Below are 25,394 nucleotides of genomic sequence, written 5' to 3'. Positions count from 1 at the left end.
TGAATAAGTGTTAAAACTAATTAAAATATGTCAATTTTAAAGGCGAGAAAGGGTTAATTAAAATGAAGTTCCACCAAGAAATGTTAGAAATGAAAATTAATTATTGTATTTAAAAGTTAAATAAGAATATGACAGTGTTTTATAATGTCCATATTGATAATTCATTTTCCATAACTTTCTTCTTCTTTTTCCTAGTCTACTCCAACGGAGAGCATATAGACATAAACAGACGCCTTTAGGCGACCATTTCGCTAGCCAGCACTCTCACCTTCTCCCACGTCAATCCTGCGTCCCTTAGTTCCGCCAAATCAACAGCCACACCTTCAAAATGCTCATTTTTGTATTTAAAAAAAATTCATAACAATTTAAACTAATGTATTTTCGTAGGAACTAAAATATTTTTTTATGCGATCTTGACTCTTACTGCCATTTAATTATTATTTCTACATACTAAACATATTTATATTAGCAATTATTCACACTAACACAAATTATTTATTTTAGTGCTTTCACATGAATATCATAGTCTTATCTTAAATAACCCATTGCAACACAAAGCCGGCGAATCGCCGGCCAAGGTCAATTTGTCACCGACTCACAAAGCCGGCGATTTGCCGGTTTGCCTTTGAAGTGATTTTTTTACTTTAAAACTGAATGACAATAACTTTATCCATTAAAATGACATAAATAAGTATATTTCGGTTACTGATTTCATAATAAAATGTAATAATCACCATTTGTTTTATATTATTTATTACAAAATATTAATTTAGTCTTAATGTTATGGTAATAAAAAAATGTGTCGAAATTAAATAGTGTATTGTAAGACCAAATTCTGTCATCTTTATTAGAGGTGCAATGGGTTAAAATTGCAGTCTCTCCTGTGCGTACCTCAGGTCTGGGGCTCCATAATCTGACGGTAGATTCAATTCCACTAGTGGCTATAAGACACAATGTCGGGTGAACCTGAATACAGTTCACTATAGATTCATCTCCTTTCATGCAGCGAACAATATTCCCTGTTTTCCGGGACCAAATAAAGAAGGAACCGTCATCTGACCTGAAAATTCAATTTATATAAATTTTAACACAAATATGCATGTTTTTACAGAAATAATAGAAATACACTGAGACTTTTTAAACCCAACAATCTTGTTTCATTTTCATTTCAGGTATAAACAATAGACACATCAAACAATTAAATATATGTACAAAAGTAAATAGCGAATTTGTTATTATTAATCATATAAAAAATTAACTATCTTGGGAAACAAATCATAATAAAGTTTATTCAATAAATTATCAGAATGTAGAACAACCTACTGAATTTTTGTTTAAAATGAAATAATCTATCAGGATATTTCAAGTGATGTCGTACCAAATGTACAGGTATATAAACAAGTGCCTTTACTGTATGATTTAAAAAATATATACATGCCAAACAATAAAGATTCATATTTTTTCATATTTCCTTAATTGATTGATGTTTTTTGTAGATACTTCTGGATAAAACTCCAAAGTTAATGATTTAGATAAAATTATAAATAAAATTATCAACAAAACGTCTTGGCTTAGTTTCACTATTATTTAATTTTGACCAACGAGCGTTTTTGCCTAAGACGGCATCTTTCGGGCTATAATTTTGATTCTAATTTTATCTAAATCATTATTCTTAATTGATTTTTATACAGTACGCCCATCACATAATATACAACTTAAGAACAAACGTCTCTAGCAGTGCCTACATACAGAGAAAATTGCTCGTTGCTGAATGAGAAAAACTGTCCAAAGAAGCTCTGTGTAATTTAGTATCTCGGCATCTATGATTTATATGCGATGATTGTAGTTTTTTAGTTTTTTTTTTAAACTATATTTATATAATACTATATTATTATATTATATAAAACTATGTTTTTTTTATACTTAATATTCTGTGGAAAGTTTTTATTTAACAATACAAAATATATAAATACCCCGCAACAATAAATTTTCCATCTTGTCCAAGAAAATTAGCTTCTTTGATATCAGTAGTAGTATTGCAATGTCCCAAAAATCTATGGCAATAATCAATACAGGATCCTCTTAACTGCCTTTCCAAAAAACTGATTGGTGCGTAAGAAGAGTCATCCGGCTCTCCTGAAATTTATTAATACGTGTTTATAAAAGCTTCCATAAACCAAGATTTCACTCACCATAACAGACCAAGGGGCCCAAATCTCAGTGGCTAAATTACGGCAGAGAAAACAAAAAAAAATTTGCAAGATTTTAAGGATTATTAACCAGCAAACCTATTTTAATTAAACTGCAAGAATAAGTTTTTATATTTTAAAACAGATTATTATTATTTAAATCTATTTCAACAGAGAGGGAAAATATTTTTGAGGGGGGAATGGAAGTGGAAGTCTAGGCATTTACAGGGCTTACGACCTGTCATTGGCTGCTTTAAGTGGCCACTATACACACTGTGTAACTTTCACCATTCTGCCCATGTTTGAACATCCACATTTCCTCAACTCTTCCATCTGTTGACTTTTGTGAAGTAAAAGAGCTGAAACCTTTATCACGTGGGTGAGATTCATCCGGCTGAACCAAATCACCTACTAGGCAACGCTTGAAAACAATTTTCCAATTTTTATACTTCTTCTTTTATCAGGTAGTGAATTCAACAATGTTTGAGTATGTCCAAATGCTTTCAGATTATTATTTTTTAAATTTATAGTTGAAGTATATATAATATTATCAAAAACATTTTTCACTTTATGGTATGACATTTTACACTTGTGCATTTAAAAATTTAACAAATTTATCCAAACCAGTTAAGGTGTAACTCAAAATCAAAGGGGTTTATACAAATTTATAAACATATAAGTGTTATATTTGAAGCACTAACTTTGTGTAAGTAAGGAAATCACAGATTTAAAAAAAATTAAACACTACTTTTGAGAGAGTGGATATTCTTCTCATCATTGGCAACATTATTTTTTTGTTTTACAATAATTCATCATAATATTTTAGTAGGTTAATGCAATTTCAAATAGTAAAATAAAGCCGTGTTTATAAACTGTGATATGGCTGTTAAACCATAATCATAAATTAATGTGTAGAACTTGCAGGTACTGTTTTTAAACTTTGTCATGGTGCTTGGGCACTATATTGGATTAACGCAAGGTTGCAATCTAGGAACTTTTAATTCAATGTTTAAGAAACATCACTGAGACCTTACAGATGTTAGACAACACAGTTTTATTATTGGTTAGACACAGTTATTGCACCATAACTAATTTGTAATGCGTGCCTCTGTCCGTGAGCCAAAAGGAACCTGGCAAATAATCACCGTCATAAGTCACTTTCTCCAGTCTGTTCATTGCCAAGTTGATATCTTTCTGTAGCAGCCACACAGCATGAGAATTGTTTTGCTTGGGGAACTTATCCTTGAAGTAAACCAGGCACTCGTGAGCCTCTCTTGTCTTGTCCAGTTCCATGAGAGCCTTGGCCAAACGGAAGTGGGACTTCATGTGTTGAGAGTCAAGTTTTATAGCCGAGTAACAGTCCCTAATAGCTGCATATACATCACCAGCCCTGGAAAATTTAATATTTAAAATAGAATTATGATAATTGCCTACATTACTCAAGGTTTAGAATAAAATTTATAACTTATTACTATTATTATGTGTGATGCATAATACATAAATTAGTTAACAGATTAAGCTCTCTCCATACGTCGAAACTATTGCCCAAAGATCAATCTATGGATTTTTTCATTGTTAAACAGCACCCGATTCAACATAAATTGACAAAAGCATAAGGGTTGTTAATAACTGAAACAAACTGCCCCAAGAATGAGTCTTCCATCCTATCTCAACAACATTAAAACTAATTGTTTTTTTGTACAAATTTTAAAATATAAAGAATGGCTATGGTAACATTTTAAACCTATCTAATTTAAGTTACTCGCTTAAAAAAAAAAGATTTGTAGAAAAAAAATGTAGCATTATATATTTATAATATTGAAGCTCGTATTTTTATTGTCCATTACATAATTTAACACTAACTATTTATTGCTGTTTTGTTTTTTTAAAAAAACAATAGCAAAGGCCTTTTCATACCACCAAGATGGATACATTAATATAAATATGTTCATATCTTACCATTTCCTTCTCATAAGAGCAGCAGCTCTGTTTGAGTAAAGTACAGCACAATCGGAACACAGAGCAATGGCTTCATTATAAAGTTGAACTGCCAGTGTGTAATTATTTTGACGTATTTCTTCATTTGCCTGAAAAAATTCTCCATAAATTAACATAAAGTCAATTTACTGTCTTCTTCTCCCCCGACGTTGGCGATCACTACAGCGAAAGCATGTGTATATGTCCTGCGCTAATTTTAATTTTACATCTGTCCTGTGCTAATTTTACGTTTCGCAGCCAGGGCGACTGCTTATTGATGTACTCGCCGTGGTGATTCCTGGGTAAAAAGATGACCAGAGTGGTTTCCCGTTGCCTTCTCTGGTAATTGTCACAATGTCCAAATACATTTGTAAATTTTCCCCTTCTTAATTTTTTGACAAATAAACACCAAATGCTGTATGTTTACATAATAAAATATTTCATTGGTGCATGTACAAATCAGATCTGCAAATTAGTAATTAATTTTAAAATATTGGCATTCCAATTTTTTTTTTTTCAAAGAGTCCTTATTTCAATACATCCTTTAGTAAAGTGAATGCAATTCCCGTTTTAAAAAATAAAATAAGATCTGACGAAGCTTTCTTTATAGTAAAACTTGATTTTAGACCCAGTAAATTTTACTTCAGAAGACAGCAATTTTTTTTATTTCAAATACTCTTCTCAAAAAACTGTACCTATTATTGTTAAGATATGTTGAAGTAATTTGGATCGAGAAACATACAAAATTCAGGAAATTAAGACCTATATTCGAATACCCAAAACTCTTTTTGAAATGATAAAAAGATAATTAAATTAAACAAAAATGCAAAATATTTTTATAATCACCCGTTCTTTGAGGTCTTTGACTTTCTTTGGTAAAACATATTCTTTGGATTGGTCCGTTTCAGCATTGTTTCCACTATTGGAGCTCGTGTCTTCTGGTGGAGGCATTACATCCATGTTTTCCGGAGTAGTGAATCCGTTAGTTCCATTGCCGTTGGAGTTGATCTTCTTGTTGTGATGATTATGTTGGATCACGAAACTCTCTAGCAAGACGGGCAGTCGGTGAGAGTTGATGTCAAACAAGTACACTTGATCCGATCCTAAATTTACGAGCAATTCATTTCCGTCGGCGCTAAACGTTAAATAGGTTGTTGCTCTCTTCTCTAATGATGTTTCGTACTGATGAAGAGAAGACAAATATCCTGAAAATAATCAATAATTTTAGTTTTACAAAATAAATTCTTCTTCATTGTCTCACTAAATATGGTAAGCGCTATGGTCTCCGGGGATGTCAGATACCTCCCAGTACTGCACCAAATTGAAGACTCTTTTAAATCTTTTATTTATTTAGTCCATCTTGTAGATGACCATTCTCTTGCTTACTTAACCCCCAACTGCCTCTGTTACTAGCAGCTTTTCAAGCAAATAAAATATATACATTAAATAAAATTTGAAAGAAGACATTTTCAAGACTCAGAGCATTGATTATTCAATCATATTTACTGACGAGTTCATTTTATTTGAAGAAACACATTCCATAATAATGTCCATAGAGAATTTCTGAGACAATCTGGTAGTCCATTAAAACATGTATAAACAATATATAAATGATAAAATAAATAAAACATTGCCCCATAATAGATTGCCCAAAATTACTGTCCCTGAGAAACGTTCGTGTACCCACAAGGACCACCAGACTCCAACACATGTTCCAGTGTGAGTACAATAGGACAAACTTTACCCACCATTCTCCCCTCCCCCAGTGAGCATCCACAGAACAGCTAATAATTATGCTGAGCTGTTGGACTTGCTCCACACCACTCCTGCTGCTATCAAATTAGCTATCCTATCTATCGAACGGCCATCCCCTCAATTCTCTTCTATTTAATATGTTTCTCCATTTATCTTCACTTTATTTTCTTTTCTTTAAATGAATTACATATTAAGTGTAATAGTTGTGAGTTTATTTTTGTTATTTTAACTGTTTATTGTAAGAAGCCCTCTGGGCGTTAATTATTAAATAAATAAAACAACTTTGTTTTTAACCACTTTTTTTTACCACTGACCGGTTTCAAGGCTATACAAGCTCCATTCTCAAGGCATATTTAACTAATGATTTCTTTCCTATTTTATTTTATCAGTATGCTGCCAATGAAACTAATAAATCAAGTTTTTTGTCTTGAAAGGATGGTAATGTGAGATTGATACGTTCGAAACTAGACAGGAGTGGACTAACAGAAATATTGTGTATACGGTTATTTATTATTTTCTTCTTGTTAAGAATCGCTCTTTTCATTTCTATAATTTCCAAGTTGTCTAATTGTAATATATCATTTTCAACATGAAGAACTTTTCATCCAGTGTCTTTATTGAAATTATGGTTATTTATTATGATTAAAATAATTACGATTAAATATAAAATTTATATCATATACAACATTCTAAAACGCGACAAGGACAGTTGAGAGTAATTAACCAAGGACTGAAATTATACAATAAACTACCAGACAAAACAGACAATCTTTACAAAAGATGTTAAAAATATTATCATTAACAACAGAATATGAATTTAATACATAATTTTATTTCTTATTTTAAAAAAACTAACTAAACTGGATTACCTGGAGCGAAATACTGCACACAGCTGCGTGGAATATTATTGTCTGGGTCACCTTGCCCTGCTTTGTTTATTCTAACAGTCAATCTTGCTTCACTTCTTCGTGGATAGTCAGAAGATGTCTGGAATCAAACAATAATGCATTAGCACGGAGCAATACTATTTTTAAAAAATTATTTGAACAAAGATACATTCGGTCTGTTGATTCTAAATAAACAGCTAAGAATTATATTTCAAAAGTTGAGAAAAAGGGAGAATGCTAATGTGGTTTCAAAAAAGTAGTAATTTACACACAGAATTTGACCTAGATGCCGCATAATTTAAAAAAATAAGTATTTTGTACTTTTATACACACAAACATTTCCATAATGCATATTTTTAACTAGTATAAATAACTTTTGACTTTTTATCTAAGACAAAAAATTGGGATCGACTTGTGGTAGAGATGGTAACCATATAACTCTTATACGGAGTCTGTATCACCACTAGGGCTACCATACGAGATTTAAAACTCTCGAAATTTTGAGTCTCGAGACTCTCGAGATGCTAGTATCAAAATTCCGCAACCAGAAGTATGATTATAAACATTCTAGAGGGTAAAGGACACACTGATTTTTTTTTAAAATTGCTAATTAAAAAATACAAAAATAACAATATCATATTACATAATATAATAATGAAAATGAAGGTAGAATTTTACAATCTCAGTGCTGAATCCAAAGAAAAAAACACACTCGCCAGGTTAAAACTGCCATTTTTTAATTAGACTGCAGCTGGATCAGTGCAGCACTGCTGGTACACTTAATTAGTTGTTAATTTAAGAAGATTGTTCTGTTTTGTTATTTTAGCTAGGCTATTGGGATCTGGTTTAGTAATACATAGATAATTGATTAGTATGTTTTGATATTTTTAATTGAATCGGCATTCACTTCGTAACACTTCATTACAAATAGTAACACTAATAACAAAGTTTTATTTTCATAATAATTTAGTATGTTTTGAAATTATTTTCATAAAAAGTTCAGCTATGATGTGATTTATTTACTACATGCAGTATATTTTTATAAGAATTATCATTAGTAACAAATAGTCTTGAAGTCTCAAAATTTCGAGACTCGGTCTACGAGTCTCGATCTCAAATTTTTGTCAAGACTGGAAGCCCTAATCACCACGGTACCACAAAGTAGCTAAAATTCATAACATAAACATATACATATTATGTTTTTATTATAAAGTGAAAAATTGCATAACTTACATATTGTAATTTAGACAGTTTTATCATTCTCCTGTCATAGAGTCGAACATAAAAATCATTAGCTCCTACTGCAAGCTGCTCTGGGCGACGAGGATTAATAGCCAGGCATTTGGCTTCCGCAAAACGTCCCAAATGATTGAGGAGATTTATCAACACATTTGAAGAGTCAGAATTACAAACATGCGGTGTCCGAAGGTCGTGTTGACTGTAATCAAGAAATCAATTATAGAGAACAATTAAATAATTCAAGTTGATGTGTTAAGAATATAAAATGAATTCAGTTTAGGGAGTTTTGAGCATGGGGATTTAAGTCTTCGCTGTATTTTATTAGAAAATTTCTTTAAATTTATAAAAACTATGTATCTGTTAAACTTCCTATAAATAAATAAATAAGTTTAATAGCTATATATTTATGTTATGTAAAATCACTCAATTAAAATTAATATACCGAATGGTTTGGAAGCCAGCTGTTCCTTTTTCAAGGTATGAAAATAAATTATTACTTAATTTATTTATTTATTTTTTTTGTTTAGAACAACAAATACAAAACTTTTTTTACATACGTGTTCTGACTTGGATTAAGTTGTGACTTACAGATGAATTAAAAAGTAAAATAATTGACATGTAAAACAATGCATTAGTAAAATGTTTTTAAAATTAGGTATAGAAATTCCAGAAAGAAGATCACTATTTTTTTGGTAATTTCTATAAATTATGTATTCTTAAATAAATTTTAATATTGTAAAACAAACTCAGTCTCTAAATTTGAGCATTGTAAAACAAACTCAGTCTCTAAATTTGAGCATCTTGCTCCATTGACAAGGTAGCAACGTTAAGTGTATCATGTAAATATATTATATACAAAACAATTTAGTAAACATTTTTTTAATTAAATAATTAATAAGTATAACAACTGACATAAATGAAACGATAGTTAAAATAATTCACATAAGTTAAAGTGATATATTGAATCTTCCCAAAAATTGGCACGAATTTTATTTATCTAATATGCATCTGCTAAGTGTTTCGGCCTCGAGGTGTAGTGGTCAGCGTGTTTGCCTGTCATGCAAGAGGTCTCGAGTTCAATTCCCGACATGGTTGACATTAAATATTTATTTAAAAGGGTGTTTTTCCAATATAATATTTCATAGTCCTGAGACTGGCACCTGCAGCGTAAGACTGATCATCTTACTTTCATATAACAAAAATGATCAAGATACACTGCAATTTGTTGACCAATTTAGTGCCCCATGCACCATTAGGTGTGGAAAGGGAACGAAGATGAAAAAGTGTGTTCAGGGTTTTATAAACATGAGACAACCTTTTTTTACACCTTGTCAAAGGAACAGTCATGTCAAAACGGTTTTCATTTTAATTTTAAGTGAGCTAAATAAATACATAGTTATATTTAATAAAGAAAATTTCAAAGTAAGTGCTTTAAATATCAATTAAAAATAATAATATAACCATTAGGAGACTACAAATTATGGACTTACAGAATGAATCCATCTTCTCCTGCCGACCACACTAAGTTGGGGCAGTCAGGAGCAGTAGCAAGTCTCTTAACACGACTACAGTGACATGAGCACACGGACACAGCATCACCGTCCGGAGAAGAACCGCCCACAATGTCTCGTATCATGACAGTGGAATCAGCAGCACAGGTTGCCAACATATACGATGACAGAAACTGGAAAATAAACAAAATTTAAAAAAACTAACCTTTTAGTATTATAATAAATTTTATTAATTCACAAATGGCGCCGTGGCGCAGTGGTTAGATGGCTAACTGGGAAACTGGCATTGCGGGTTCGATTCCTGCTAGTTGCAAGAATGAAATCTAAGAAAGATATTTTTTCTCTATTGGTCTGGGTGTTGTGGTGTATTTTTCATAACTTCCTTCCACATCCTATCTTTCTCACCTACTGACAAGTTTCTATTTTAGAGGTTAAAGTTTGTTAGGGGGTTATTCCTTCAAAAAAAAATTTTTTATTTTATATAACTGATTCATCTACATTTGAGGGTATTACTTGCAAACACGGCTTATTCCGATACAAGCATATTGGAACGAGCCTTGTTTGCAAATGACACCCTCATTTATTGGGACACGAGCAATGACGTGTAATTAATTAGAAGCATAATAGATGGCATTTCAATTTATAGGTCTCATTGCCTTCCTTGCATCTCTTTCTCACATAAATATTTTCATGTATATTGTGATTTGCTATCTCTTTTTTTTCAAATTGTTGAGGGCAACTGCTAAAGAATTGCAATAGACACAAGTCCCAACTTCATGGGACTAAAGTCATGTGTTGAGTTGGGACAAATAATATACTACAATAATATAGTACAACAATAATATCGCAGGGTAATCACTACAATTAGGTTACTTCAAAATCAGCATTTGTGAGTTACCCACTAAAAACACCCTCTTTTATCCTCCTTCATGAATGCTACAAATAGACAAGTCATCCATTCAAATCAATATTATTTTAATAAATCACAACTTGTTTATTTGTAGTATTCATGGAGGAAGATACAAATGTGTTTATTTTTTCAATCTTAGTATAAATAATAAGTTCTTTGGAGGACTTATTGCTAAAGGCAATATCTTCCAGCCAACTGAAGTATTTTTTTAGTGGGTAACTAGAAAATATTATTGGGTAACAAAACATCATTAAAAAATAACAAATAGCATATCAATATAGAAAGAATAAGCAAAGACAAACATTTGATTATCAAGGCGTTCCCAACTCAAATCCCTCTCCCCAAGGAAAATCCAGTCCTGAACTCTTGACAATTGATTTTGTCCTTGTGATCTAAATACGCTCTTGAAAAATATTTCACACTCGGTGCGAAAAAGGCCTGTGAGCAAAAGTCATGGATTTTAGGTATTATATCATTCATACTCTGGGAAAACCTCATACGAACATTATGCTCCTCTTTAGTACCTCTCCTTATTGTTCGACCAGAAGTGTGTAAATGCTTATTTTATGTAAAATTGTCTCACATCCAGAACCTTCACACACTGGAACAACAGTTCTGGTGGATATGCTGGAGGGCACCGGAATATGATCCTCATCAATAATTTCTGTGAAATTATGAGATGCTTTATGATAGATGTTGCACAACCCCCCCGCTAGCTATTTCATAGGTTGCAGTAGATTAAAACAGAGCAAAGTACACACTTCTGAGTGCCACTATCCAAAATGTCTCTGAGGGAGCAGAATAGATGACAGCTTTCTCAACCTTGAAGCCAGTGACCGGAACTGAGCCTTCCATCGCAGATCCCTATCAATGATAACTATAATAATAACTATATTATTATTATTTAGTTTTAAGGGAGCAGCTTAAAGCTGATATACTCAAATCTATTTATATGCAAATTAGTTGTTGAATATTCACTTGTCCAAAACAAGTCTAACCCATTTTTTAAAGTGTTGAGACTACACGTTGAGACCAGTTTTGAAGTTGTTGAGACCAGTTTTTTTATTAGCTTATTCTAACTATCGAAAACCTTGTTGCTCAGGAAATGCTTCTGTGAGTTTAGGTTAAATCCGGTTCTCTCTTGTAATATGTCATTCATTTTTTAAGAAACAGAAAGAAAAAAAATTGTGCGTACCTTAACGGAAAATATATTTCCATTGTGTCCTGTAGATATTGTCCGTAGTGCTTTGTGTCGATACGGATCCCATAGTATGACATGAAGATCATCAGAAGCCGATGCTAAAATACTAGTAGTAAAATAAAATAGCATTTTAAGAATCACAAATAAAATCCACATATATATTAACTAATATTTTTTACTAAAAATAAACATCCATATAGGTAGAACAGATACTGGTTTATGATTTCTCCAAATTATTAATCAAACTTTTTGGTTGGGTTCGACTTATTTCTATATTCACCATTAAACTCTTTCACCTAGGTAGGCATGGAAGTTTGGTTGGTTATAATGATAAACCATGGAGTTTTATTAAGAAATATCTGCAAAATCCACAAATTATTTACATTAGATTAAATATCTAACTTGCTGAAAGGGGTGCCCTTCCATTGCATATACAAAAGAAAAGAGACTTGATAAAGACAGGTTTTTATGAACAAAGACACAGAATTTGTCTACATTTAAAAAAATCTTTATTTATTCTTCGATATTAATAATGTCCTCTTCAAAAGTAATCACCAACACTGCATTTAATTTTGTTTTTAACGCAAAACTTAATACAAATCCTTAGCTCTGTCATTTTTACTCTGGATTAATTTTAAAAATTGGCTGATCACACCAAAACATGTCTTACTAGTTTTCCAAAATCCAACCACGCGTCCAAAATGGCAGAAAATTGGCATTTTAATTATAAACATGTGTACAAATCTAGGAAAAAACAAGGCTCTTAGAATTACGCATTTAAATTCGAAATTAAAATATTCAATGTATTTTTTAATAACACCTCATACACAAGATTAAAAAACACGCAAATCATATATGTATCATTTAATTTGAATACTAGTTTGGGAAATCATCGCTGGAAACATGGTTGTCCATTTCACTATAGTCAACCAATTGAAAAACCGCTTGGATGATTTTTAATTGCGTAAATAATGAGTACTAGACAGACACCAGCAAAGGGTGCTTGTCTATAACCTAATAATAATTATAATATCATCTACAGTAGCTTATATAATTCAAATTTACAAATTGTTTTTAATCACTCATCATTATCCCAACCTCGCGTAATGGTGCATTGGTACACAAATCTTACCGTACCTCGATTTTTTTTACGTAAAAGCAAGACGATTAATCTTATGCTTCAGATGCCAGTCCAGAGACTATGAAACATTGCAGTGATAAACAAAATTTAAAAATAAATATTTCAGGTCGACCTTGCCGAGAATCAAACCCAAGACTTAAACATGATAAGCGAAGGGCCTAGCAACTACGTCACGAGGGAGCGATAATAATTATAAGGCACATATATTTTTCAAGATAAAAATAGAATGGAATATAACTATTCGACTATCACTAAGAAATACCTATTTTTGCTTCGTAAAACTGATAATTAGGTAATAAATTAATAGTAAAATAAGTTTACGAAAACGAATATTCAAAGAGTTTTAGGAATCAGAAAGAAAATCAATCATCTAACACTAAATGCTTTTCTTTCGTCCGTGATATAAATATTTTATTATTTCGTACAAATAATCTACATTTTGCGTTTAGTTTGGCTACTCGATTGTAAGGGGCGAGAAAATAAGAATAAAAAATACAAAATTAAACATATTGCACATACGATCCATCACTGTTCCACTCGAGGCAGTTGACGCAGCCAAAATGGCCCGTCAGTTCCTTCTCCAGCCCCAATCTGTCGACGAGACTGCTGGTGACTTGGAGTCCTCGCTGATACTTTCTGCAAATATTACCGTCGCCTCTTTCTCGGGCGCGAGTCATCGCGACCGTGCCATCGTCCCATTCTGATCTCAGCACCATATTCTATTTTAATTACTCGCGTGCTGAACATATAATACAATCATGAAACCTTTGACTATTAGTTAAACTTGAAGTAATTGTTTATGCGAAGGAAAATCAGTATAAAAACAACAACTGTGGCTGGATATACAAAAATAATCGTTCCAATCGTTATCGAACAATTTTTCAAAGCTGTCAAAACTTTTGACAGCTTATCCACTTTCCACCATGTCATAGATATATTTTTATTGTCTATCACAAATTAAATTCGCCGACGAATGCTAAAGATCATTTTTTTTATCTTTATTTTATACAAAAAAAAACTTTATGAATGACGACGACAATATTGAGCAAACTCGGACTTAATTTAAAACAAATATATTATATTATAGAAGCTAAAAGCAAAAGAAAAATTAATGAAATTAACATTTACGACAATGCACGGAATATAAACCACGGTTGAGTTTTTTTATTGGCGTTTTTTGTTAGAACTGCATTTTTATTATAATAATAAAGTTTTATAAATATTTCCATAGTTTTATTCTACTTAAAGTTATGATTTTTACCAGTTACCGGGTTTCGTCGTGGCCGACACCAATTCCAACAATTTTGTTTTTCAAAAATGATTTAACTTTTGTGTTTTTAGTGTAAAATATAAAATGTAAAATGTAAATTAATGGTCTCATTTCCAAATGGCAATTTCTTCCAACCAATCAATAAAATAAAAGCTTTATTTATTTTATAAAATTTACAAAACATATTCAACAGAAAATAAAATAAATAACTACAGATGCTCATTAACATAAATAACTGTATTTGTACATGAATTATCTTAAGGTGGAGACGCACATGTTACGACTACATGAAATTTCTCGATTTGGTCGTATGAATGTCACTTCATGACATGTGCAGTGAGATGTATTATGTTACTTTATCAATATTTTTTTGGGATATTTCTAAAACACAAACATGTCTTGGATGGTTTTTTATTACGTTTAAGCTTGGAAAACATTCGATGAACTGTCAGAAAAGGCAGCGATTATCTTGTGTTCGATTTATTCTAGAAAAAAAAAAAAAATAAATAAATCATTTTAAAAAAACCTTTTGAACTTGCATTCCGGTGTTTTGTTTTTACATAGTACTTTGTCTAAAATTACCTTGAGGGTCCCTACGGTGCTTAGAGTATATACATATTCATATGTATATACTCTAAGCATATTCATATGTATATACTCTAAGCTAAGGTGACTTTCACAGACATATCTTTGAAAACACAGCCAAACTAGATTGACCTTTAAATGGTTTCATTTTTGGGTTAATTCTGAAAGTTTATATTTTTTTCCGCTAGATGAACAAGTCGATAAATTTCATGTAGTCGTAACATGTGCCTCTCCGCCATACTTCGAAATGTATAATTTTTTTTATAAGCAAATTTTATAAAAATAATGCAAACAGCGTGTTGCAGATGTTTTTCAATACTTTTTTTTCTTTGTTGATTAAAATATTAATTGAATTAGATATATATTAAATAACTATCAATAACACCTTATGTTTTTTTATGTAAAAGAACTAAAATATAGTAACATGAATATATAAATAAGCTCTTAGTTATAAGCACCTAGTGATGAACTAGTCATCTAGTTTAGTGGAAATTGAAAAATTGTGATATTTTGTACGCAAATAAATATCAGAACAATACCACATACATTTCAAAACAAGGCAAAGACAATCAAGACTAATAAATCAGGGACTGAAATTATACAATAAACTACTAGACAAAACTAAACAAAAGACGTAAACAAAATTTTCAAAAGGCATTAAAATATAATTATCAACAACCAACCATAAATCAAAAAGATATGTTATTTTTGTAAAATGAATGTAATAATCCTTAAGGGTTAATAAATGAATTTCAAATAAAAAAGAAAAAAAAAGAAAAAAAAGTCAGTCCGACCTCTATCGACAGTGTCCCACGTGCGAATGTCAGATTGAGGAGGAAGATCTAAATCATGTTTTTTTTTATACCCTATAAATGATTGTTATCTTGAGTTCCTATCTGACCTATTCGATATCCCCCAATAAACATGTATTTAAAATTTTATGTAAATTTCTAGTTATAAATTATGTTCAGCTGTAAATATGTTTTATTATTATATGTTTATGATAATTTGATTAAATACTAACTTTTTAACTTGTATTTATTATATTACTAACACATGTGTAAATATGTAAAAAAAAAAAAACAAAAAACTCGACACCGGCCAGAACATCCGAGTTGAGGTGAAAAGCCCATAAAAAAACGAAGAAGAAGAAGAAGAAGAAGAAGATAGTGTCGATCTGTCCTAAATCTGTGCCTCTGCCATCTGTCATCGTGCTGTCAACAGTTGAACTTTCATCTAAATAAAAATTTGAAATCTGTTAAATTATCAATAATATTGTCAATTTTGTGATTTAATGTGAACAGATGTGCTCATTTATAAATTTTTAAATAAAATGATTTAATGTAAATTGCAATAACTTCACATCATTAACTAACAATATAGTTAAGGTTTTGTTTTGTTAAACCAGTTACAATAAATTTGCAAAAATGGGAGAAAGGAAAGGCCAAAATCTATATTATCCTCCGGATTATGATCCCAGAGTTGGAGGACTCAACAAATTTATGGGAACTCATGCATTACGCGAACGTGCAAGAAAATTACACTTGGGGATTTTGATAATTAGATTTGAAATGCCATATAACATCTGGTGTGATGGCTGTAACAATCATATAGGAATGGGTGTCCGATATAATGCTGAGAAAACCAAAATAGGAATGTACTATACTACACCGGTATATCAATTCAGAATGAAATGCCATTTATGTGACAATCATTTTGAAATAAAGACTGATCCTGGAGTAAGTAAAACATATTTCTTTAAATACCTTAGGTACTAATAGAACTAGAATAACAGATAGCTTTTTAACATAAACCATACTACATTGCCAAATTCTATCTTGCGCACCTCCGATAAAATAGTCAACTCTGAAAATTCAGATTTTGGGTTAAATATTATTAATATCTCAAAATATTGTTGATAAATCTACCTAGTCCATGAAGAAGCATAGAAATGGAAAAAAATACCATTTTCAGGCGTTGCCTAGTATGTGGGTGAAATAATTCAATTAGATGAATCTCACCCGCATAAAAAAAGGTTTCAGCTCTTTAACTTCACAAACATCAACAGATGAAAGAATTGAAAGAATATAGATTTTCAAATATGGGCAGAATGGTGAATGTTACACAGTGTGTAAAGTGGCCACTTAAACCAGCCATTGACAGGTCATAAGCCCTGTAGATGCCTAGACTTCTATATTACCTTCTCTTAAATGTTCTTCATCTCTGTTGTCATATTGTAATATGGTAATAATAAATATTATTATTCGTATTAGGCAGGCAGCCTTTGCTGATGCGCCTTTATCTCGTGTACTGCTTTTTGTCCAAGTTCTTCTTCCTAAAAATAATCCAAATGGTTTTGGAACTGGTTGACTGAAATGGAATGGACAACTAGGCTTTGCAATTTATTCCAGTCTGAAACTACCCTGCTGGAAAGGAAGTTTTTATTGTGATTTAGGTGGAATTGAGGACGATTGAGCTTCCAGTTATGACCCAGTAAATTTGTGTTGGGATTTAATTTATAGGGGGGTGGTCATAGTAATTATTGAGTATCTTATAAGTTTCTATCAAGTCCCCTCTTTTCCATCGATCTTTCAATGATGTAAGCCCTAGTGCTTTTAATCTACCGTGTCAGGGCATCCTTTCGAGTAATTTGGGGATTTTTGTAGGACATCTTTGGAGTTTTTCCAATAACTCAATGTCTAGTAAAGTAGGGACTCCATACTTGATATCCATACTCCAATAAAGGTCTTACATAGGTCTAAATACACAGAATAAATTATGTGAAAAAAACTCTCATAGGCATAATAATTAAACGTAATGAAAATGATTTTGTTACCCTTTTTTGTAGCATTTAAAAAAAAACCTTAAAAGTATTCTTATCATCATTACTTGGTCTGATCCGTAGTCAATTTATGCATATCTCATCACCATTATCCATTTTTTAAATATGAATTAGATATTGTTATTTGTGGATAATGAAAGTAGAAAAGTAAAAGCATTCGCACATCTGATAAAACAGTCATAACTCAAAAAAGCAGGATTTCCAGGAGAGAGCCTAAAAACGAAAATATCATGTCTCAAAACCATGTTCTCATTTTATTTTTTAACCCTTTAAAGCGATGCCGAATTTGTCTTAAAAAATCACATTACATTTTTCAAAGAAAATCTCGATTTTCATAAAGAAATCAGAATAATGGATTTAAAAAAAATCAGATTAATGAGTGCGCAAGCATCAGCAGATAATGTAGAGGATGCGATATCTGTATGCGAATAAAAATCAGAAAACCTGTTTTACTTTATTTTATTTATTTATTCATTTACATACATAAGTTAATTGTACATTATTTGAGACATAAATCCCAACTCCATGGGACTAAAAGTCCTGTGTTGAGATGGGATGACTGCACAATGAGAAATACCTGATGAAATGAAAGAAATAAAGCCTTGTTGAAATATTTCCAATCAATTTGAAAAAAATATGTTCTTGAATTTTTTTATATAAAATAATGTAATGTTATTAAAAGTTTATATTATTTTTTAAGATGTTATGAACTACCTTAATGTAACATAAAATAAAACAAAAATCGCCAACAAAACAAAAGCAAAGACAAATATACAAACGATGATCTAGGGCTCTAGAGCAATAATAACTATAAGACATAACATTATAGGTAACCTACCTATATTATTTATTTTTTCTATTATAATTGCAGAATTTAGACTATGTTATCGTGTCAGGAGCCAGAAGACAAGAGAACAGATGGGACCCAACTGAGAATGGACAAATTGTGGCAGATACAAAGGAAACTCAAAAGCGTTTATTTGATGACCCGATGTTTAAATTGGAACACAAGTCAGAAGACATTAAAGCGGCGGCCGATGCTAAACCTAGGATCGGAAGATTATTTAACAGAAATGAGACGCTGTGGAAAGACAACTACGAAGCTAATTGCCTCTTACGAAAGAATTTTAGAGTAAGTTCGTTTATTTAACTTTATTTACTTTTAAAAAAAGTAATTTTTGAAAATTTAAATTGAAAACATACTCTACATAATTTCATATAATATTCCCAAGGAGTTTTTGTAGAAAACTCATTTAGGGGCATGCAGATAACGAGACGTATTTATATTTTAAACTATAACATTATTTTCAAAACCAGAATTTATGATGCACTACAAATTAAAAGAGTATAAAAAAGTTTCACAAAATAAACATAATGCAAGCCAATAAGGTAAGGAAATTAATTCAAAATGATCTACACATAATAAAATCTATAAAAGAAATAATAAAAAGTTCAAAAATTACATGTGTGTACATATTACAAGTTGAATGAGTATGATATAAAATGTTAAAAAATTACATAATTACAAGCATGGAAAAGTTTTGAAAATTAACAAAATATATGTGCCCAATACAAGCTAAAAAAGTATGAAAAGTGTATTAAAATTATTTACATAATAACAAGCTAAAAAAGTATGAAAAGAATAAAAATCATTTTAAAAGTATTAAACATTACATATACAAGCTAAAACGGTAAAATATTACAAATTGCATGTTCAAATTATATTAACATATTACAACAGAGATGAAGAACATTTCAGAGAAGGTAATATAGAAGTATAGGCATTTACAAGGCTTATGACCTGTCATTGGCTGGTTTAAGTGGCCACTTTACACACTGTGTTTCATTCACCATTCTGCCCATATTTGAACATCTATATTCCTTCAATTCTTTCATCTGTTGATGTTTGTGAAGTTGAAGAGCTGAAACCTTTATTTATGCGGGTGACATTCATCTAATTGAAAGTTCATAAGCCCTGTAAATGCTTTGACTTCTATATTACCTTCTCTTAAATGTTCTTCATCTCTGTTGTAATATGTTAATGTTAACAGCTCCCCGGGGAGTTGAATCCAGTCCTTGTCTACAAAAATTTGGACAAACTCGAAATATTTTTCAAATTATATGTAAAATATTACAAATTATATGTTCAAGATGATATTATTGTATTGGTATTATAACGCTCTCTAAATTTTTGCCAATTTACAAAGTGGCTAGCCAAACTGTAAAATGCCTAATCATCGTTTAGCCATTGTACAATATGGAGCCGTTTCGTAATTTGGCTAGGCAATATGTAATCCACCTAAAATTAATCCGGCCCAAAACCAATCCGGCTGCGACATATATACACCTTTGATCAAGTGGCAACTCCTCTTATGATACTAGTCTTATTTTAAAGCTGTATCCTCCTAACATTTTAATAACACATTTTTTCAGAATAAAAGCAAAGAACTTCGTTTGTCCAAGCAACAAGACTTATCATTACTAGAAAAGTCTTCTCTGGATATCACATTGCTTCCCGAGAGCCAAGAAGATCGCAGACTAGCCGCTTTACTAGCCCTTAAGCCGGCGCGTGATATAAATGAAAAGCAGGTCGCTGCTAGAATGTCTATCATCAATAGTCCGGCTCTACCTAGTTCCAGTGGGCTCATTACTTCCTTCGGAGGGTTGAAGAAAGAAAGACTTCTCAGTCAAAGCAAACTACTTAATAGAACAACATTAGGCATATCTATTAAACCAAAGAAAAGTCCATCTTCAGAAGCAGCATCGTCACCTTTAGAAGCAGTTTCAGCAGAAAACAGTACTGAAAAAGTAACCGAATTTCATTTTATGTCAGATGAAAATAAGTCAGTCATTGCTGAGGTAAAAACAAGTGTCAAAAGAAAAATTGATGAGGAATCAACCAATGACAAAAAAGCTAAGTTGTCTCTTGTTTGTGACTATGATTCAACTTCCAGTTCTGAAAGTTGAAATTATATTATTTGCAAGGCAGTTCAACCAGATTAAAAAAAAAAAAATAACCCGCTAAGCCTCTTCTTGAGAGGCTTATCAGCAGGTGGGAAATAGGATATGGAAGGAAGTTATGAAAAATACACCACAACATCAAGACCAATTTAGAAAACAATATTTCTTGGATTTTTTCTTGCAACCGGCGGGAATCCAACGACACTAGAGCAGCACTGCGCTGCGTGATGCGGCAACATGAAATATTATTGTTCACTTCCATACAAATTTTTGGCGCGGAAGTTCAGCAATGCTGTAGTACGGTTTGACCTTTAGCTGTCTAACCAACTGCGTCACGGTGCCTGTCTTATTTAATATATTTATTGTTGTATTTTTAAATATACATAATTTAAAAAATGTTAACATTTTTATGGTTTAATTGAGTATTTAAATTTGAGGCTACATATATCGACTGTGCGCGCTATAGGAAAAAGTAATTGCTAGAGCAGGATTCAAACCTCGGGACCACCAATTAAATCAAAAGAGATTAGGAAAAATGGTTTGAGTTATTTTTAAATTACAAAATAATTCTTTTTTTTATTACCAAATAAAACAAAGTTATTTTTAAATACATTTTTATTTACCTTTTCACAGGTAATCAAATTGCTATGGGTTAGTAAATATTGGTTACATGCATAACTGTAGTATATATACATATTTATGCTCAATTATCCTAACTTATGGATAGTTTTCAATATTAGATCATAGGCCAATTGTAAAGAATTGATATACAGAATAAAAAATGACACAACAAGAATAAAATTAACACACCGCTTTGATCAATTCGACAGCCAGATGCACCGGATAAGATTACAAAGATGTTTAAAGTTAAATTTATAAGATGCTGTACCTGAATAAATAATTATTGATGTATTGTTTAAACTTTAATTTAATTGATATTACAATTACTGCATTTGCACAAGCTTTTATCAAAATAATGATAAAAATCACATGTTTCTTTTATACAAAACGGTAACTCAAAAAATAAATAATTACATTACATAAACAGGTAAACAACATTTGATTTTTAATGAACAAATTTTGTGTAGCTTTTAACAGATAAGATACTAATTTACGCAATTACCGATGCAAAACCAACCAGTTTTGAAAAATATTTACTATATTAAAATTACAAAAAGTTTCATTAAAAAAATAGTAATAAAACAATCCCCAAGGTGCAATGGCAAAGACTTGGTAGACGGGAATTCCAGGATTGATTCCCGGTACTTAGAAAACTGATTTTTCTAAATGTTCTATTCACCACTGTTTCGTGACAGTCTAACTTTAAACATCTTTTGGACTTATAAATCTATAGATAGACATATATGCACTATATAATTGTATTTCATTCACATGGAAAATTGCAAACAGGCTTTCAAAAAATATTTTATTAAATATTTATTTTCATTATTTAGTATTATAATATTTATGTAGTTGTATATTATTTAAAAGGGAAAGTAATAATAATATTGTCAGTGAGGAAGAGAGTACAAATAGGCTAAGATTGTGTAAGATTATACAAAAAGCCATGAATAATTGTAGGACGCAGGTGTTTGGAATCTATATAAATAAGCTCCAGATAACCCAAATTTGTCATTATTAAATTTGAAATCGCTAAGTTTTTTAATCTTTGCATCCAGCAGAATTGTATAATTTAAACGCAATATTTTTCAGATTATGAAAGAAAACATTAGGTAATGTGGTTTCATAGTCTTCCTTTTTAAATATGCATGTATTCCTTAATAATAATAGTGAACTTACAACTCTTACAATTGGATTGGAAAAATTAAAACTAAAATTACATCTCAGCATTTATAAAATGTAGCTTAGGTAACAAATAATGTAGTCTTATTGTGGTAAATTTTATTATTATAGAAAACAAATTTCCATCTTAATTAAAAAAATTAAAACACTTCGTTACAATCAATTGCCCATTTTTCCGTTTTCATAAATTTTATATCAGAGCCCTTGAAAGCAGTTCTGTAGTAAATTTTTTTATTTTCATACGTATTTAAAAAAATAATAAAAGAAACTATTTTAACACTTAAATAAATAATAAATGCAATATATTCGCAAGAATAAATATTTTCGTAACAAAAACCCAAGTTTTTATCACAGGAATTAAATCAAAATCAATTTTAAAAAATGTGTTTATATGTAATTATATTTTACAGTAATATTTATTTAATTTTTCTACAAATTTACGCACAAGGGGCATTTATAAAGATAATATTACTACAGACATAGTAATAATAAAAAAACAACATTAATTAAAAAGAGGTATGTGAACCAAAAAAGGATGTTGTAATATAAATGAAAAAACATGTTGATTTCCTTTTTTAACTAAGAATTCAATATTAGAATAATTTCGGGGCCAGACGCGAAACTTCAGGGGAACATTCCTCATGGTAAACTTTAAAAAAAAAAGTTTTTTAATGAAAAACATTAATGATTATAATTTGAAAATGGAGACAATCCTTAATGTCTCCGACTAGCATCTCTTCCACATACCTCCACCCCCCCCCCCCCTACCCAGCCACTTTCCTAGTCCGTATCGGGTGCGTATCACTTTGTTGGTCAAATACCCTCAATTTTAAAAAAAAAAGTTTTTTCAAAAAAAGTATTAGGATATCTTTAAAAACATAAAAATATTCTTCTGAAGTTTCGTAGTATGGCTCTAAAACACCATGTATAAAAAATATACAATCTTTTCGATTATTACAAATAAAAAAAACAGATTTGATTAAGAATACCATATTGAAAATTGTTTAAACCTATACAAATTAATAAGGAAAAATTATACAGCCGACAGAGCTTGAATAAAAATATTTTTTGGCTAATTAAAATATTTTTTAAAGATATTTTTTTACATTTAACATCTTAAACAGTTAACATACATATTTCTAAAACACACTGATAGTTATTTAGTACGTTTTTGAAAACAACATTTCTATTAAAATTCTAAGTCTATTTTTAAATAAATATTTTCACAGAAAACTAACATCAAGCTAATATCACAACATAAATTCATCAGTGGAGGTCTATAGTAACACACAATATTATGTATTTTTACAAACTATAATTATTATTCTAGATACCGGTAAAATTAAGCTTTGGTAAGGTACACAATAAATTCAAGTCATTGTGCTATAATATGATATTATACTGTTATTAATATTTTTCCATCACGGACTGACAAGCACTTTAATTTATAAATACATACTTTGACTCCTGTATAAACATTTTTTCCTCTAAAACTGCTATACTATTTCAATGTTTGTTTTTGTCCCGGTTTCCTTAATGTACAAAATAAGATAAAAATAATCATGTAAAAGCCATGATAAATTCAAACATTTTTTTGTGGAAGTATTTATACTCGAAAATACTTAAAATAGTTTACTAAATTTGGTTTTTGTCACAAAATGTGCGCATGTGTTAAATAGACAGAAAATAAAAGGAAATTATAAAATGTCATTTTGTGGCATATGGATACAAGGTATATCCAGAAAGCAAGTTCCGCTTGTATTTCTTGCCACCGTAGCACTGCGATCACAATTGTGCGCATGTGTGGTACTTACCCAAACCTATTGAGAAGGAGTTGACACCATTATGAGTTAGCTGCCTGTTGTGTACGCTTCATGGTGCTTGTTTAAAATGTCGAATAAAATTAAAAATCCCACCGCTTGTGAGATTAGGTCGGTAATTTGTTTCCTTAATGCGAAGAACATTAAACCAGTCCACATTCATCAACAACAGGCATGCGAAGTGTACGAAGATTATGTGATAGGTGATTTAATGGTGTACTCATGTAGAAAAATAATTCAAGATCTAAAATTTTTTTCACAATATTTCTTTTCTGAATATTTACTTGTTTTCTTTAACCTGTCAAACGGAAATTACTTTCAGGATATACCTTGTAAATATTTCCATTGTTTCCTAAAATTCTCAGGTAATTAATATTTTGCACTTTACCTTTAGAAGAAGAATTCAATATGTAGAGTGAAACTACAATTTTTGAACTGGACTCATTTATTTCATATTTGATTAGTGTGTTTTTATTTGAAGAAAATCCGATTGACATTAAAAGTTATGAAATTATTAAAAACATTGAAAATCTCATGCATATTTCTTTGCCATAGAGTACTTTAAAATAAGCTTAATAGGCACACGCATAATAGTAATTTCTTAATTTTATTAGTTGAAATTCAGATTCCTTAATACGTATATTATTTTCCTCCATTAATCCAAAACTGGACTTATAAAAGTCAGACGATCTCTTTGGGTTCTGAGAAGAAGTTAAAATTCAGACTAAGAACCAGGTGATTGTTAAAATAGCAGAAGGCACCAAAAAATTATAATTATGAAAATCTTGATAAAAATTAATTGTCTAAAATTAGTGAAAAAAACGCGCTAGAAAAATGTATCTTTAAAACAGAGTAAAACGATATTCTAATTTCATCAGTAAATTTCACAATCAATGTTTTTTTTATTTGAAAAAAATAATTATTTTTAAATACGTTTTGTGATGTTTTGTTTAAGCTTCAGAAGCTGTGTTCAACTTAGGTAATTTAGAGTCAAAATAAAATTAAACACATTTAAATCATTTCAGAGTTTTTCAATTGAAAATGTACATATTTATATCAATTTACCCTTCTGAGTTTTATTATGGCGTATATTTGTGAGCATTCAGTCCAAAGGGATATTCTATACTTGACTAAGAATAATAATACTGATATCCAATTTGGTTTTAAATTTTATAAAGAAATAGTTAATCAGACGATTAAAATGTATATTTTTTTTAACAAGGATAGAATTATTTTTTTTATAAATGCTTTGGCGTAGAAAAATGGCTTAAATATCCTTCAATAAAAAATATCAAAGTAATGA

The 25,394-nt window shown here is 30.5% G+C and overlaps 2 protein-coding genes across 2 annotated transcripts; one reads left to right on the top strand and one right to left on the bottom strand.

Moving 5' to 3' along the window:
• Positions 1-700: 700 nt before the first annotated feature.
• adp (WD and tetratricopeptide repeats 1) lies at positions 701-13,714 on the bottom strand. The gene is made up of 10 exons (XM_088225835.1): positions 13,330-13,714; positions 11,664-11,775; positions 9,538-9,731; positions 8,042-8,246; positions 6,791-6,908; positions 5,013-5,371; positions 4,149-4,276; positions 3,335-3,579; positions 1,974-2,136; positions 701-1,060 (listed from the first exon to the last, which is right to left on the bottom strand). The coding sequence occupies exons 1-10, from the start codon at positions 13,524-13,526 to the stop codon at positions 748-750; spliced, it is 2,034 nt and encodes a 677-aa protein (XP_088081961.1). The 5' UTR covers positions 13,527-13,714; the 3' UTR covers positions 701-747.
• Positions 13,715-15,817: 2,103 nt separating this feature from the next.
• LOC148281975 (coiled-coil domain-containing protein 130 homolog) lies at positions 15,818-23,963 on the top strand. Its single transcript, XM_088225833.1, has 3 exons — positions 15,818-16,404; positions 18,379-18,639; positions 19,941-23,963. The coding sequence occupies exons 1-3, from the start codon at positions 16,093-16,095 to the stop codon at positions 20,472-20,474; spliced, it is 1,107 nt and encodes a 368-aa protein (XP_088081959.1). The 5' UTR covers positions 15,818-16,092; the 3' UTR covers positions 20,475-23,963.
• The last annotated feature ends 1,431 nt before the right edge of the window (positions 23,964-25,394 follow it).

The sequence above is a fragment of the Micrasema longulum genome, unplaced genomic scaffold (assembly GCF_059751315.1).
Source record: "Micrasema longulum isolate JH-2025_06_02 unplaced genomic scaffold, ASM5975131v1 h1tg000389l, whole genome shotgun sequence".
In the NCBI taxonomy this organism is placed as follows: Eukaryota; Metazoa; Arthropoda; class Insecta; order Trichoptera; family Brachycentridae; genus Micrasema; species Micrasema longulum.
This window is presented reverse-complemented; position numbering and strand designations above follow the sequence as displayed.